The sequence below is a fragment of the Loxodonta africana genome, chromosome 22, assembly GCF_030014295.1.
Source record: "Loxodonta africana isolate mLoxAfr1 chromosome 22, mLoxAfr1.hap2, whole genome shotgun sequence".
Classification (NCBI taxonomy): domain Eukaryota; kingdom Metazoa; phylum Chordata; class Mammalia; order Proboscidea; family Elephantidae; genus Loxodonta; species Loxodonta africana.
In genome coordinates this window covers 66,772,234-66,786,682 of record NC_087363.1, presented here as the reverse complement: position 1 = coordinate 66,786,682, position 14,449 = coordinate 66,772,234, and the positions used below count along the sequence as shown (strand labels likewise).

The 14,449-nt window shown below is 40.4% G+C and overlaps 1 protein-coding gene across 16 annotated transcripts in view; it reads left to right on the top strand.

Annotated features, from left to right (window-relative positions):
- The window catches only part of KMT2C (lysine methyltransferase 2C), a 395,919-nt gene that overhangs the window by 148,918 nt on the left and 232,552 nt on the right, over positions 1–14,449 (top strand). For all 16 annotated transcript variants that reach the window (XM_064275087.1, XM_064275080.1, XM_064275084.1 and 13 more), the window contains one exon: positions 6,747–6,856. In XM_064275087.1, coding sequence (XP_064131157.1) covers positions 6,747–6,856 — 110 coding nt within the window. The remainder of the gene's footprint in view (positions 1–6,746; positions 6,857–14,449) is intronic.

The window sequence follows — 14,449 nt, the reverse complement described above, 5'->3', positions numbered from 1 at the left end:
ATGGCTTGCATAGCAGCCCGAACCTGTTGTAGAACGTCCCTTGTCCTGGGCCCCACTCAAAACTAGCAGCTTTTTGAGGCACTTGATAAATAGACCGAGTAGCATACACAGATGAGGGATATGTTGCTTCCAAAATCCACAGAGGCCTACCAAGTCCTGGACAGAGCAGGAGAAAAATGTAGAACAGAATTCAAATTCATGAAAAAGACCAGATTTACTGGTCTGACAGAGACTGGAGGAACCCCTGAAACTGTGGTCCCTGGACACTCCTAACCCAGAGCTGAAACCATTCCCAGAGCCTACCTTTTAGATAAAGACAGGCCTATAAAACAGAAAATAACATACATGAGGAACACGTTTCTAAGTTTAATCAAATATATAAAACTAAATGGGCAACTCCTGTCCAAAGGCAGGATGAGAAGTCAGGAAAAGACAGGAACTGGACAAATGGGCACAGGGAACCCAGAGTGGAAAGGGGGAGCATGCTGTCACATTGTGGGATTGCAGCTAATATCACAAACCAATATATTTATGAATTTTTGAATGAGCAAATAACTTGAGCTGGAAACTTTCACCAAAAGCACAGTAAACAAAACAAAAAAACCTAGAGATGCACCAAGCATCGTGCCTGTTTTTTTTAGTTGCATGAGTTCCCAAATATAACAACTTATCCCTCATTTTAGAAGGAATATCTTGACATGTCCTGCACCACTGGACCCCTAGAAATGTCACTGAGGTGGAAGGTGCCTGAGTTTTTGTCAGATTAATTTCCCGTCTCTAGCATGCAAATGTCTTACCAAAAAGTCTAGAGTCATTGATACTTCTTTGTTACTAGGTCCAGTCTACATTGTGCAGTCAGTGTAACGGGCCACTCTGACTTCTTGTGGAAGGGAAGGGCGATCAGGGTCCTGGTGGACTAAATCATTACATAGGGTTGGAGAGCTGATATACCTCTGAGGTAGGATAGTAAAGGTGTATTGCTAGCCTTGCCAGCTGAAGGCAAACTGCCTCTGTTGTTCCTTTAAAACCAGAAGAAAAAAAACCAAATCTGTTGCCGCGAAGTCGATTCCAACTCATAGCAACCCTAGAGGACAGAGTAAAACTGCCTTATAGTTTTAGTTAGCAGCGAGCTCTTGACTGCCGTGCCACTAGAATCAAGAAACAGGCATTGGTCGCATCAGTGGCTGCATACCAGGTACCAGGAGGTGTTTTAATTTGCTAAAGCGTTGAAACCGCATCTGGAACAGCAGCTGCAGTGGGGCCATGAGGTTGAGTTTTCAGTAATCCACTGTCCTTCTTCAGTATCCATCTGTTTGTTGCTCAGGCCAAATGTGAGTTGAATGGGGTTGCGGTGGGACCCCCCCGCCCCGCGCATCCTTCAGGTGCTTGATGGTGGTACTAATCTCTACAGGAATGTGGTGTTCCTTTTAGTTTACTGTTTTCCTAGGTAGGGGCGGTTCCCATGGCTTCCATTTCACTTTTCCTACCGTAATAGCCCTTCCTCTATGTGTGTGGAATCCAACGTAGTGGTTCTGCCAGCTGCTGAATATGTGTATTCAATTAGCGGTCTGGAACTAAATAAATCACTAAAGGATGGGTTTGGGGACCAACTGTAAGATTGACTTAAAACTCCATTAATAACCTGACCTCCATACAACTGCACTCTGACTGGTGGACCACAGTGATGTTTTCGGCCTCCTGGAGTTAGTGTCAGTTCACAGTCAGTGTCCAGTAATCCCTGAGAAGTATGATTATTTACTTTTCCCCAGTGAAAAGTCGCTCTCCTAAAAGGCTGTAGATCGCTTTGGGGAGCCGAGGAGAAAGATTTACAGTATACATTTTTGGCAGTGTAGTGGGGGTCTTTCCTCAGGGGGACCTGGCCTTGCCTTCTTTCAAGGTGTATGGGTCTGTAAACTGGCTCAAGTCTAGGAATTGATTGACAGGCCATGACTGTTCTGATGACTTGAGTTAGACTGCTGTTCACTTGACCTAGCATTCTTTCACTTGTACAAATAAAGTAAATATTTAGTAGATTTCTGATCTGTTTCACTCCTAGGGATACCATGACTAAGTAGCCAGTGGCATAAGTCCACGTGAGTCAGACTGTTCTGATTCCTGCTTTGACTCTACTGTCCATTAAGTTAATCTTCGTTGATTAAGTGCTGCCAGTTACTTAATGGGGTCCAGTTAGCCTCATTGTAGTTATGTATCCCCCTGTCAAATCTTATATAAAATAACAATCACAGCAGCCTTCAAGGATGCTGGGGCCCTTCACAAATTTGTTCCTCACCAATATGATGGAAGGTATGTCCTCTGTGCTCTCCATGTGTTGGCCTATAGGTCCAACCTGATAAATCCATTCTATCATGCCAGTTTCCTTAAGCCTTCTGGATACCTTCTTCAGTATACCAAGGCAAGTGTGGTTTTTCAGTTTGATGTAGGCCCCTGCTTAATCCATGCTTCAATGAATCAACCAAATAAACTATTAGATTCATTCCTAACTTGTCAAGATGAAAAACTGAATGAAGAATCTGTGTTTAGTGGGCTCATATTAATACACTTAGACTGATTCAGCTTTATGTTCTTTACATCATTCCTGTACATATTCCCCAGATTTGTTTGTATATATTAGAAAAGTCAAGCTTTTCTTTTTGAGTGTAGCGTACCACCTCCTGGGTCACATGTTGTACTTCACCTCTTGCGACTGACTGGGACTTGAGACTGGCTATAGGTCTAGAAGCAAAAACGGGTGGTGGAGGTGGGTCCTGGAGACTTTCAGCAATGTCTTGTAAGGCATCTGCCTCAGGTGTTGCCCCAGACAACATCTCAGACATTGACTCTTTAAGCATAGTTGGGTTAATCTCATCAGGTAGGGGTGGAAGGAATAGTGGTTTTACTGGGGAGGGTGGCTTAGCAGACAAAGGTGGAGTAATCTGTTCAAGTGGGAGTAAGAGGGCTGGTTCTGTTGCCAGGAGTGATTCAACAGAAATTACAGGCTCTATGTCCCCAGCTTCCTGATTATCTGCCCATATGTCCCCATCCCAATTTTTAGTGTTTCTTTTTTTCCTAATCAATGCCTTCACTTTAACTTCAGACACCATTTGAGGTTAAGAATTTAGTTGCCATTGTAATTCAGCCACTCTTAAAATAAGATTTTGGGTTTGGTTTTTGGCACTATCAGCTCTGTTACTACAAGAAATAAAGCTTTCTTTCAGAGCATAAGAAGCACCTTTCAGGTCTTTTATGCAACGCTTGAGCTATGACTCTGAAGCACAGAGTTCACCTCTTTTACCACTTTGTCTAGCAAATGCAGGACCAACCAGTCTGCCTCTGTGCACTTCTCATTTTGACAGAATTGTAGAAAACTATCAAATTTGCAGTCACCAAGAGCCTTGTCTCTCAGAAATATTTGACACATTGGTGGTGATATTTTGTGTATTTCTGTTACCACATCATGCCATGGATTAGCAGTGCCTCCTTTAGTACTGGAGGCAGAGACATCAGCTTCTTTAAGACTAGCCAGACTTGAGAACAGGTTCAGAAGACTCGTGCTTACGATTTTGTCCCTCAAAACTACTCGGTACTAAATGTCTTAAGCTGAGTTCTCTAGAGGAGCAAACCAGCGAAGCATAGAGGGCATGCGAGAGAGGGCGAGCAAGAAAGGGCACGCCCGGGAGAGAGCACGCATGGGAGAGAGCACGAGCGAGAGCAAGAGCATCACTGGTCAGCCTGGAGCCAGTTGTCAGCCTGGAGACTTCTGACTCACACGGTTGCAGCAGCTGACAAACCCAAAACCAGGAGGTCAGATGGGAGGCTGCTGGTAAATCTCAAAATCTGCAGGTCACATGGCAGGCTCCTTGCACACGTCCCAAGAACTGGAGGTCAGAGGATGACAAGTTGGATGCTGGATCCAGTGAGAACCAACTTTTTGTCAAAACATCCATATATATTGAATGCAGACCACACCCCCAAGAAAATTCCACTTTGAAGTGATTGGCTGCTCACATCCAATCACAAAATAGAGGATGATTACGTAATATCTGTCAAACCATCGGGAATCATGACCTAGCCAAATTGACACATAAACTTAACCATCAGAGTATCCTGTTATAGTAGTATAGTAACTGACATTTGTGATGTGATACTTTTGGGGTTTTAAGGAAATTTCATTCTACAGTTGAGCTGTAGATTGATAGTGGTTCAAGTGCTGGAGAATTTAAAGACTGAACTGTTATTAATTACAGATTTGTGTCCTCGCTGTGGAATAGGTGGGAGTAAACAATTTGTGTCCTCACTGTAGGATAGGTGGGAGTAAACAATTTGTGTCCTCGCTGTGGGATAAGTGGGAGTAAACAATTTGTGTCCTCGCTGTGGAATAGGTGGGAGTAAACAATTTGTGTCCTCGCTGTGGGATAGGTGGGAGTAAACAATTTGTGTCCTCTGTGGGATAGGTGGGAGTAGAGGAGTATATATAATGTATTTACCATATGTTTCCTTTATCATCCACAAAGTATTAAGTAATTTCCTGTGTGTTTTATGTAAAGACACCAAATATATCTTAGAGTAATAGGATAAAAATGAGTATAAACTCATTTATGATTCAGTGATTCTTAAGATTTTGCTTACGTCAGAATTACCTGTAAGGGTTGTTAAAGCATAGATTGCTGGGCCCCACTGCAGGAGTTTTCGATTTAGTAGGTTGGATTTTTCTAGCAAGTTCCCAGATGATATTGATGCTGCCCATCTAGGGACTGGACCACATTTTGAGAACTGGTGGTTTAAAGGTACCACAAATACAGGTAGTCCCGGACTTAAGGACATACTAATACTAAAATTGCAGTGAACTACACTTATGACTTTTTCTTCTGTAGATCTTGAGTTGTTAGTAATGTGTATTACATACAGTGTTGCAGCATGTAATTGGCAGATGTTACCGTTGTCGGAGGTTCACTTGCGGATGTTCACTGTTATGATTTACCGTTCAAAACACTCCTGTATAGCAGGCTGTGGCCTTACCTGCAGTGAAGTCGGTGTCGGTGTTGGGAGTTGTAATGGATAGAAAGTTGAGCAATGTTCCACTCTAATGACATACGACAATTGAACTGTACACGTGCCCAGCAGCCATTATGACTCTGACTTCATTGCCGTGCCACTGAAGCTGACTTCATTGTACACCAGGCCTGTAGCGAGATCTTATTCAGGGTTTTGTACCATCAGCAGGATCAGTTGTTAATTTGAAGCCGAGTTGCTCAAGTTTCTCACATTAATATGTCTAGCAAAGAAATCATGCCACTGTAAGTTCTAATCCAAGAGAGAAGGTGAGGAAGACTCTAGACATGGATATAATGGTGCAGATCACTAAGGCCTTTGAAAATGGCAAGAAAGTCGGTGAAATAACACGTGAGGAAAGACAGTCTCAGTCGACCACTTCGACAATCATTAAGGTTAAGTATAGGATTTTGGAGGCAGTTAAAGGAGTGATTGGCATAAAATTGACACTTTTAACAAAGAGGTGAGGGCTAGCCCATGAGATGGAGATGATTTGGATAGAAGACCAGATCCAGAAGAGGATTCCTGTGAGTTTATTGACAAGTCAAATGGAAGCTCACGGCCTTTTGGAAAACCTGAAGGATCAGCAGAGAGACTACGATGAGTACTTAAATACCACCAAGGGCTGATTTCATCACTTCAGAAGCATATGTGGCTTACATAATACGCGCGTTACTTGAGAAGCAGGAAGAACCAGCGTTGAAGCTGCCAAAAAATTCAAGGATGGGCTGGTCAAGATAATGCAAGATGAAGACTATATACCAGAACAGAGTATATAATGTATCCAACACCCAAAGACAAATAAAGATTGGGTTTATAAAAATACTGATAACAAATACTTAAAAAAAAAAAAAAAATGAGGTATTCAACTGACATCAGAACCGACTTGTGGCGGAGTTGTTGCAACAGAACCATATATACTTTTGTAAGTCCGGGACTACCTGTGTAGGATGCCATTGTATATTGAAGGAGGCCTGGTTGTACAGTGGTTAAGCACTCAGCTGCTAACCGAAAGGTCAGCGGGTCGACTAGCTGCTCTGCAGGATAAAGATGTGGCAGTCAGCTTCCATAAGGATATACAGCCTTGGAAACCCCGTGGAGTGGTTATACTCTGTCCTATAGGGTTGCTATGAGTTGGAATTGACTCAATAGCAATGAGTTGGGCAGATGGGATGTTTGCACAGTGGTTAAGTGCTGGTCTGTTCATTAAAGTCAGCTGTTTGGACCCACCAGCCCATTTGTGGGAGAAAAGACCTGTCAATTTGCTCCCATAAAGAGTGTTGTTGTTATTGTGTGCTGTTGAGTCAATTCCAACTTATATATAGTGATCCTATAAGACTGTGAGTAGAATTGTCGCATAGGGTTTCCAAGGGTGAAGTCTTTATGGGAGCAGATTGCCACATCTCTTTCCCGTGGAGCGGCTGATGAGTTTGAACTGCCAGCCTTCCTGTTAGCAGCTGAGCACTTAGCCACTGTGCCACCAGCACTCTGTTTGTAAAGATTACAGCCTAAGAAGCCCTATGGGGAAGCTCTGCTCTGTCCTGTTGGATTGCTGTGAGTTGGAATTGACTCAACAGCACATAACAATTGTGTATTTTACACATTAGAGTTGATTTTGGGGCTTTATGTCTTTATGTGTTAGCTTTAATGTCCTTTAATGTTTATTCATTTACTCCTTTTCATGTTTACCATTTTAGGCACTTGCTGGGCTCATCACCGTTGTGTGGAGTGGTCTCTGGGAGTATGCCAGGTGGAAGAACCATTATTGGTGAATGTGGACAAAGCTGTTGTCTCAGGGAGCACAGAAGTAAGTGGAAATGACGTGTTTAAACCAGAGTATTATAACAGTTACTCTGCTGTGTGCCATCGAGTGGATTCCGACTCATAGTGACCTTTGAGGACAGAGTAGAACTGCCCCATAGGGTTTCCAAGGCTGTAATCTTTACGGAAGGAGATTGCCGTATCTTTTTTTGTGGGGAGTAGCTGATGGGTTCAAACCAACAGTGTTTCAGTTGGTAGCTGAGCGCTTAACTGCTGTACTGCGAGGGCTTTTTAACATTTATTGTAGTCACTGAAAAGACTCACTTGGAAGAACTGATTATTAAATGTTGGTATGTGCGTTGAGGCTGCACTGACTCATAGCAACCCTGTGTACAACAGATCGAAGCACTGCCCAGTCCTGCACCATCCTCCTGATGGAGCCCACTGTTGCAGCCACTGTGTGTCCATCCCACTGAGGATCTTCTTCTTTTCACTGACCCTGTACTTTACCAAGCACGATGTCCTTCTCCAGGGACTGGTCCTTCCTGATAACATGTCTGAAGTCTCACCATCCTCTCTTCTGAGGAGTGTTCTGGCTGTGCTTCTTCCAAGACAGATTTGTTTGTTCTTCTCTAACACCGTAATTCAAAGGCATCAATTCTTTTTTGGCCTTCCTTATTCAATGTTCAGCTTTCCGTGCATGTGAGGCAATTGAAAACACCCTGGCTTGGGTCAGGTGCACCCTAGTCCTTAAATTGACATCTTTGCATTTTAACATATTAAAGAGGTCTTTTGCAGCAGATTTGCTCAGTGCAGTGTGTCGTTTGATTTCTTGACTGCTGCTTCCATGGGTGTTGATTGTGGGTCCAACTAAAATGAAATCCTTGACAACATCAGTCTTTCCTCCATTTATCATGATGTTGCTTATTGGTCTGGTTGTGAGGATTTTTGTTTCCTTATGTTGAGGAGTAATCAGTACAGAAGGCTGTATAATCTTGATCATCATCAGTAGGTACTTCAAGTGCCCTTTACTTTCAGCAAGCAAGGTGGTGTCATCTGCGTATCACGGATGCTGAGGAGCCTTCCTCCAATCCTGATGCTCCATTCTTCATATAGTCCAGCTTTTTGGATAGTTTATATTAAGAGGCAGTTTATGTAAACAAGTAGAATATAGTAAGTTTTGCAATAAACTTAAGTCTTTAAAATAAATATTTTACATTTAAGTCAGAATTAAATTTTTTTAGAAATGATAATTACTAACTGTACTTATACATCCATACGGCTACTCTGTAAGACAGATGATTTGATATAGATTTAAAATAAGAGAAGCATGATTTGGCAGGTCTGTAGTCCACAGTGTGGGCTAGCTCTGTTCGATATTTTAAAAATTGACTAAAATATTTCTTTTCAGTCAAGTTGGCAGGTCAGTTCATCTCTTTGGTGTTATCCCAAAGTAATATCATACACCCAGTCTGCCATCTTTTAAAGCTTTTGCCGTGGTTTTCATAATTTTGAAGTGAGAACAGAAATAAATGCAACAACGGCCTCACGTCTGTAAAGGCAGCAAACCCTGTGAAGTGAAATTGCTTTGATACCTACAAATTTTCTTGGATTTTTGCCAAGTATATTTGGGAGAATAAATTTTCCGAAGGAAAATTAAAACTGGAAATTTGACCAGAGAAATTTTATGTGCTTTACTAGACTGAATATAGGTAAGGCTTTCAAAACTATAACTGGGACAAGAACTTAAATTCAAGTAATTATTCAGTTATTAATAACATAGCTTTATGCAGATTATCAAAATGACCCTCTAATTTGCATAGCTGAGGAACTGTCACCACAAGAATAGTCACATCAAAGTGCTTGGTTTAGAAATTTGACGTTACATTTAAATGTATACGTCATGAAATTTTGAACAGTGTAATGCGTTATGGTAAATTCCGCCAGATCAAGCCTGTGATAGATTATTGAAGGCAGCCTTTTTCATGGACCACTGCAGAAGTAGTTTTGGGTTATTTTGTGAGAGTGAAGAGTATTATAGGGAAGGCAGTGAACATGGCCTAAGGTCCTTAAAAGAAAGCATGCCTCATCCTGTCTTTTTTGACAGGAGATAACTGGTTTTGGTTTTGTTTTCTCCAATTTAAACCTTTGCTGTTAGTGGTATTTAGAGATCAAGATTGTAGTGTACTCCTGACAGAGAAATCATAAGACCATAGGAGACCTGCATTCTTTCTGACTTTTCTAGAATTTGGAATAGGTAGAGAAGTGATGAGATTAGAAGGGAATTACTGGCAGCATCATCAGACCTTCACCTCACCTGCTAGATTAAATTAATCAAAATTTACAGTAGTGTTAGTCCTTTACCACCATTTCTACTTTTTTTTTTTACTTCCATTATTAAATAGGCACAGAATCACCACATAGCTGGAACTTTTTTTGTTTGACACTAAGGAAAGAAGATGTTTATCTCGTTGGTAAAAATTCAAACATATAACAAGGTACTCTCATACTTGGGTGGAAGGCATGCAAATTGGTACAAATCTTTTGAAGGGAGAAGGGAAGGGAAATTTGGTAATACCTCACAAACCGCATATTCACTTACCTTTTGACCCAGCAGTTCCACTTTTTAGGTATCTATCCTGAAAATACGCCACCAGCAATACAAAAATATATATGCATTTAAAAGTTATTAGTTGCCATTTTGTTTAGATTACAATATATCTAAACAATCTAAATGCCCGTACTTAGGAGAGTGGTTGATAAACTCTGGTGTATCCATACAGTGGGGTACTATACAGTTGTAAAAAATAATGAGGAAGATTTCTATGAACTGATGTGGTTTCCAGTAGATACTATTAAGTGAAAAAAATCAAAGTAAAAAAAGCATCTATGGTATGCTGCTCTTTGTGTAAGAAAGAAGGAGTTATGAAAAAATACACATGCATATGTTCACTTGTTTGGAAGAAATATAGGAAGGAAAATCAACTAACGATATCAGTTATATGCAGGGGTTGAGTGAGAAAGAAATAGAAGAAGAGAAGGGTAATGGGGTAACAGGAATGAGATGTGAGTGATACTTCTGAAGAGTATATATCTCCTTGTGTAGTTCTGAGTCTTAGAATCATAGTACTGTTTCACATACCCTCAAAATAAGCAATTACAACCAGCCATTGATAACTCAGAACCCAAAAAGGAAAAACAAAAAATCACACTGATGGTGGTGGGAAAGAAAAGAGGTAACCCAAGTAACTGTGCAAAAAAGTGTTTTGACTGGACATTGTAAAGCTAAAGACAAAAATAACTATACATCCTGTAATTTCGTTAGTAAATGTGTTTTTTCCCAAGAGTTATTGTGAGGTGCTATCCAGTCACTTCCTACTCGTAGCAACCCTAGGTACAACAGAACGAAACACTGCCTGGGCCTGCCCCATCCTCACAATCATTGTTATGCTTGAGTCCACTGTTGCAGCCATTGGTGTCAATTCCATCTCATAGGAGCTCTTCCTCTTTTTCGCTGACCCTCTGCATTACCAAGCGTGATGTCTTTCTCCAGAGACTGATGCCTCCTGATAACATGTCCGAAGTACGTGAGACAAAGTCTCGCCATCCTCTCTTCTAGGGAGCATTCTGACTGCACTTCTTCCAAGACAGATTTGTTTGTTCTTCTGGCAGTCCATGGAGTATATTCAGTATTCTTCACCAACACAGTAATTCAAAGGCATCAGTTCTTCTTTGGTCTTCCTTATTCCTTGTCCAGCTTTTATATGCATATGAGGCGGTTGAAAACACCACAGCTTGGATCAGGCGAACCGTTGTCCTTAAAGTGGTATCTTTGCATTTTAAAACTTTAAAGAGGTCTTTTGCAGCAAATTTGCCAAATGCAATGTTTAGTTTGATTTGTTGACTGCTGCTTCCTTGGGCATTGATTTTGGATCCAAGCAAAATGAAATTCTTGACAGCTTCAGAATTTTCTACGTATATCACGATGTTGCTTATTGGTCCAGTTGTGAGGATTCTGTTTTCTTTATGTTGAGGTTTAATCCATTCTGAAGTCTGTGGTCTTTGATCTTAAATCAATAAACGCTTCAAATCCTCTTCACTTTCGACAAGCAAGGTTGTGTCCTCTGTATATCTCAGGTCACTAAGGAGTCTTCCTCCAATCCTGATGCCTTGTTCTTCTTCATATAGTCTAGCTTCTCAGATTATTTGTTCAGCATATAACTTGAATAAGTATGGTGAAAGGATACAACTCTGACACACACCTTTCTTGACTTTAAACTACACAATATCCCCTTGTTCTGTTCGAACAACTGCCTCTTGATCTAAGTACAGGATCCTCATGAGCATAATTAAGTGTTCTGGAATTCCCATTCTTTGCAATGTTATCCATAATTTGTTATGATCCGTATAGTGGAATGCCATTGCATAGTCAGTAAAACACAGGTAAACATCTTTCTGGTAATCTCTGCTTTCAGCCATAATTCATATGACATCAACAATGATATCCCTTGTTCCAATTCCTCTTCTGAATCCAGCTTGAATTTCTGGCAGTTCCTTGTCGATGTACTGCTGCAACCACTTTTGAACAATCTTAGGCACAATTTTACTTGTACGTGATATTTATGATGTTCAATAATTTCCACATTCTTTTGGATCACCTTGTTTTGAGATGGGTACAAATATGTTTCTTTTCTAGTCGATTGGCCAGGTAGCTGTCTTTCATGTTTCTTGGCACAGATGAGTGAGCACTTGCAGCGCTGCATTCGTTTGTTGAAACATCTCAACTGGTATTCCGTCAGTTCTTGGAACCTTGTTTTTCACCAGTGCCTTCAGTGCAGCTTGGACCTCTTCTTTCAGGACCATTGGTTCTTGATCATATGCTACCTCACGAAATGGTTGAATGTCAACCAGTTATTTTTGGTACAGTAACTCTGTGTATTCCTTCTGTTGTCGTCTTTTTGTTTTTTTTTTTCATGTTCTTTAAGAAAAAAAAATTTTTATTGTTGCAACTAAAATGCGAACCCATCATTGATATGGGAAGTTGGAAAGCTGTACAGATGGACAGTGCTGTGAGGCCACACAAGACCCTGAGACATACCTCCCACCTGCCCCACTTCTGTCTTCTTTTGATGCTTCCTGCATTGTTTAATATTTTCCTCGTAGAATCCTTCAGTATTACAACTCAAGGTTTAAATTTTTCCTTCAGTTCTTTCAGCTCAAGAAATGCTGAGTGTATTCTTCCCTTTTGGTTTTCTATCTCCGGGTCTTTACACATTTCATTATAATACTTTGTCTTCTGAAGCTGCATTTTGAAATCTCCTGTTCAGCTCTTCTACTTCATCATTTCTTTCTTCAGCTTTAGCTACTATACTTTCAACAGCAAGCTTCAGAGTTTCTTCTGACATCCATTTTGGTCTTTTCTTTCTTTCCTGTCTTTTTAATGATCTCTTGCTTTCTTCATGTGTGATATCCTTGATATCATTCCAGAACTTGTCTAGTCTTCAGTCATTAGTGTTCAGTGTGTCAAAACTATTCTTGAGATGGTCTCTAAATTTAGGTAGAATATACTCAAGGTCGTACTTTGGCCCCCCTGGACTTGTTCTCATTTTCTTCAGCTTCAACTTGCATATGAGCAACTGATGGTCTGTTCTGCGGTTGGCCCCTAAACTTGTTCAACTTTGTCAGAAGTAGACTGCCAGATCCTTTTTTCTAGCCTGTCTTAGTCTGGAAGCTCTACTAGAACCTGTCCACTAATGATGGCTATGTTGGTATTTGACATACCAGTGCAAAGCTTCCAATATCACAGCAGCACACAAGCCGCCACAGTATGACAAACTGACAGACATTTGGTGGTCTCACAGGGGTATCGATTTTCAATTCTGAAACTACTTTATATGTATACTAAATCCTCTGCCGTCAAGTCGATCCCAACTCATAGAACTGAACAGATAAGTAAATATATTGCAGATAATAAGAGTCAGATTTCTCAGTGTTGGAGAAAGGAGATAGGGAAAGGCTAAAATGAAATTTGTGGTGTTGGATTGGAATCAGAGGTGTTGATATAAACTTAAGATTTTTATTATTTTTTCAGGCAGATGTAGAAGCATAGATACGTGTATACACATGAGATACTATGTATGTATACATATGTTTCTTAGCTCTGTCAGTCAAGAGGGTCCAGAAGCAACAACATCCTAGTAGCAGTGAGTACACCTAGTACCCAGATCTTGGTTTCTAACCACTGTCTGACAATAAAAGGCATCAGGGCTCCTTAAGAAATTGTTCATTACAGCACTGGTGCAGGGAATAATACAAGATGAGCCTGGATTATCTTGTGGGACTAGAAAGTAAGGAAGTGCTCGAAAAGATAAGCGCTTGTTGAAAGAGCACGGGAGCCAACCTGAAGGAGTTAGAGCCAAAGTTAGACCAATTTGAGCAGCAACAACAGCTATAAAATGACAATATTGCGTTTTAATGAACAGGAAAAAATGCTCATGATATAAACAGATAGATAGCCTAAGCTGTCACATTGCTGCTCTACTTCGCATTCTCTCTGACTGCCCATCTCGTTCGGAGAGAGAAGTCAGGGTCCTCCCTATAACCGACAAGTCTCTGCATGATTTCCCATCCCCACCAGGACTGTTCACACATCATTTCCTGCGATTCTTCCCCTCGTTTACCACCTTCAGCCTCACTGGTCTCTGTGGTCTTCCTCAGATATACCTGACATACATTCTCTTCAAGGCCTTTGCAGTTGCATTCCCTTTATGTTGAATACCTTCTTAGATATCTGCATGGCTTGTTCCCTTATTTCTTTAGCATTAAGTCACTAGAGCAATGAAGCCCAAGCTGGGCTCCCTATCTAAGATCTAAAGTACCCCTCCTGCCATAATATTCCTGCTTTATTTGTTCTTCTCTGTACTTTTTTTTTTGTACTTATTACCACTGAACATGGTATATATTTACATAATAGCCTTGTTTATTTTTATCTACCCTTACTAGAATACTAATGCCATTAGCATAAGGATATACTTTTCCCTGTTTCGGCATTCTTCATAAATATTTGTAGACTTAAACAAATAGCATTGGCGATCCTTCATGGAATCATTCATAGACGGTAAAGAAGTCCAGAAGTGTTACTGGAGATCATCAATTGGTTACTTTGATAGAAATTTATTTAAAAAAAAGGAAAGAAAAACTCTCTTACAAATTCTACATAGGGGATGAGGGGAGTGACATGAAAATCTTTGGTATCACAAAAGATTCTCTAGAGGCCAAGTATGGAAAAGTTCTGTTCAACTTAGAATACATTTTGATTTCACCAAAGGACAGATGTTCTAAATTTGCTGGCTTTTATTATGATGACATGTGGCTGAGTGTATTATGATACTTAGCTCTATTTTCAAAGAAAATAAACATTTAATCTGTCTCTTCAAGATAAAGGTGTCATTTCAACAATGAGAATGTAATAGCTTTTCAAAAGAAGCATGTGCTGGGGTCTAGCATTTTGAAAACAGATGTTTGGAACTATTTTTATTGATTTTTTTTTTTGCCAGAAACAGTAAAAGTGTGTCAAAAACTCTTATCACATAAAAATCTTGGACATGAAACTTCCTGATGTATTTAAAATATTCTAAAG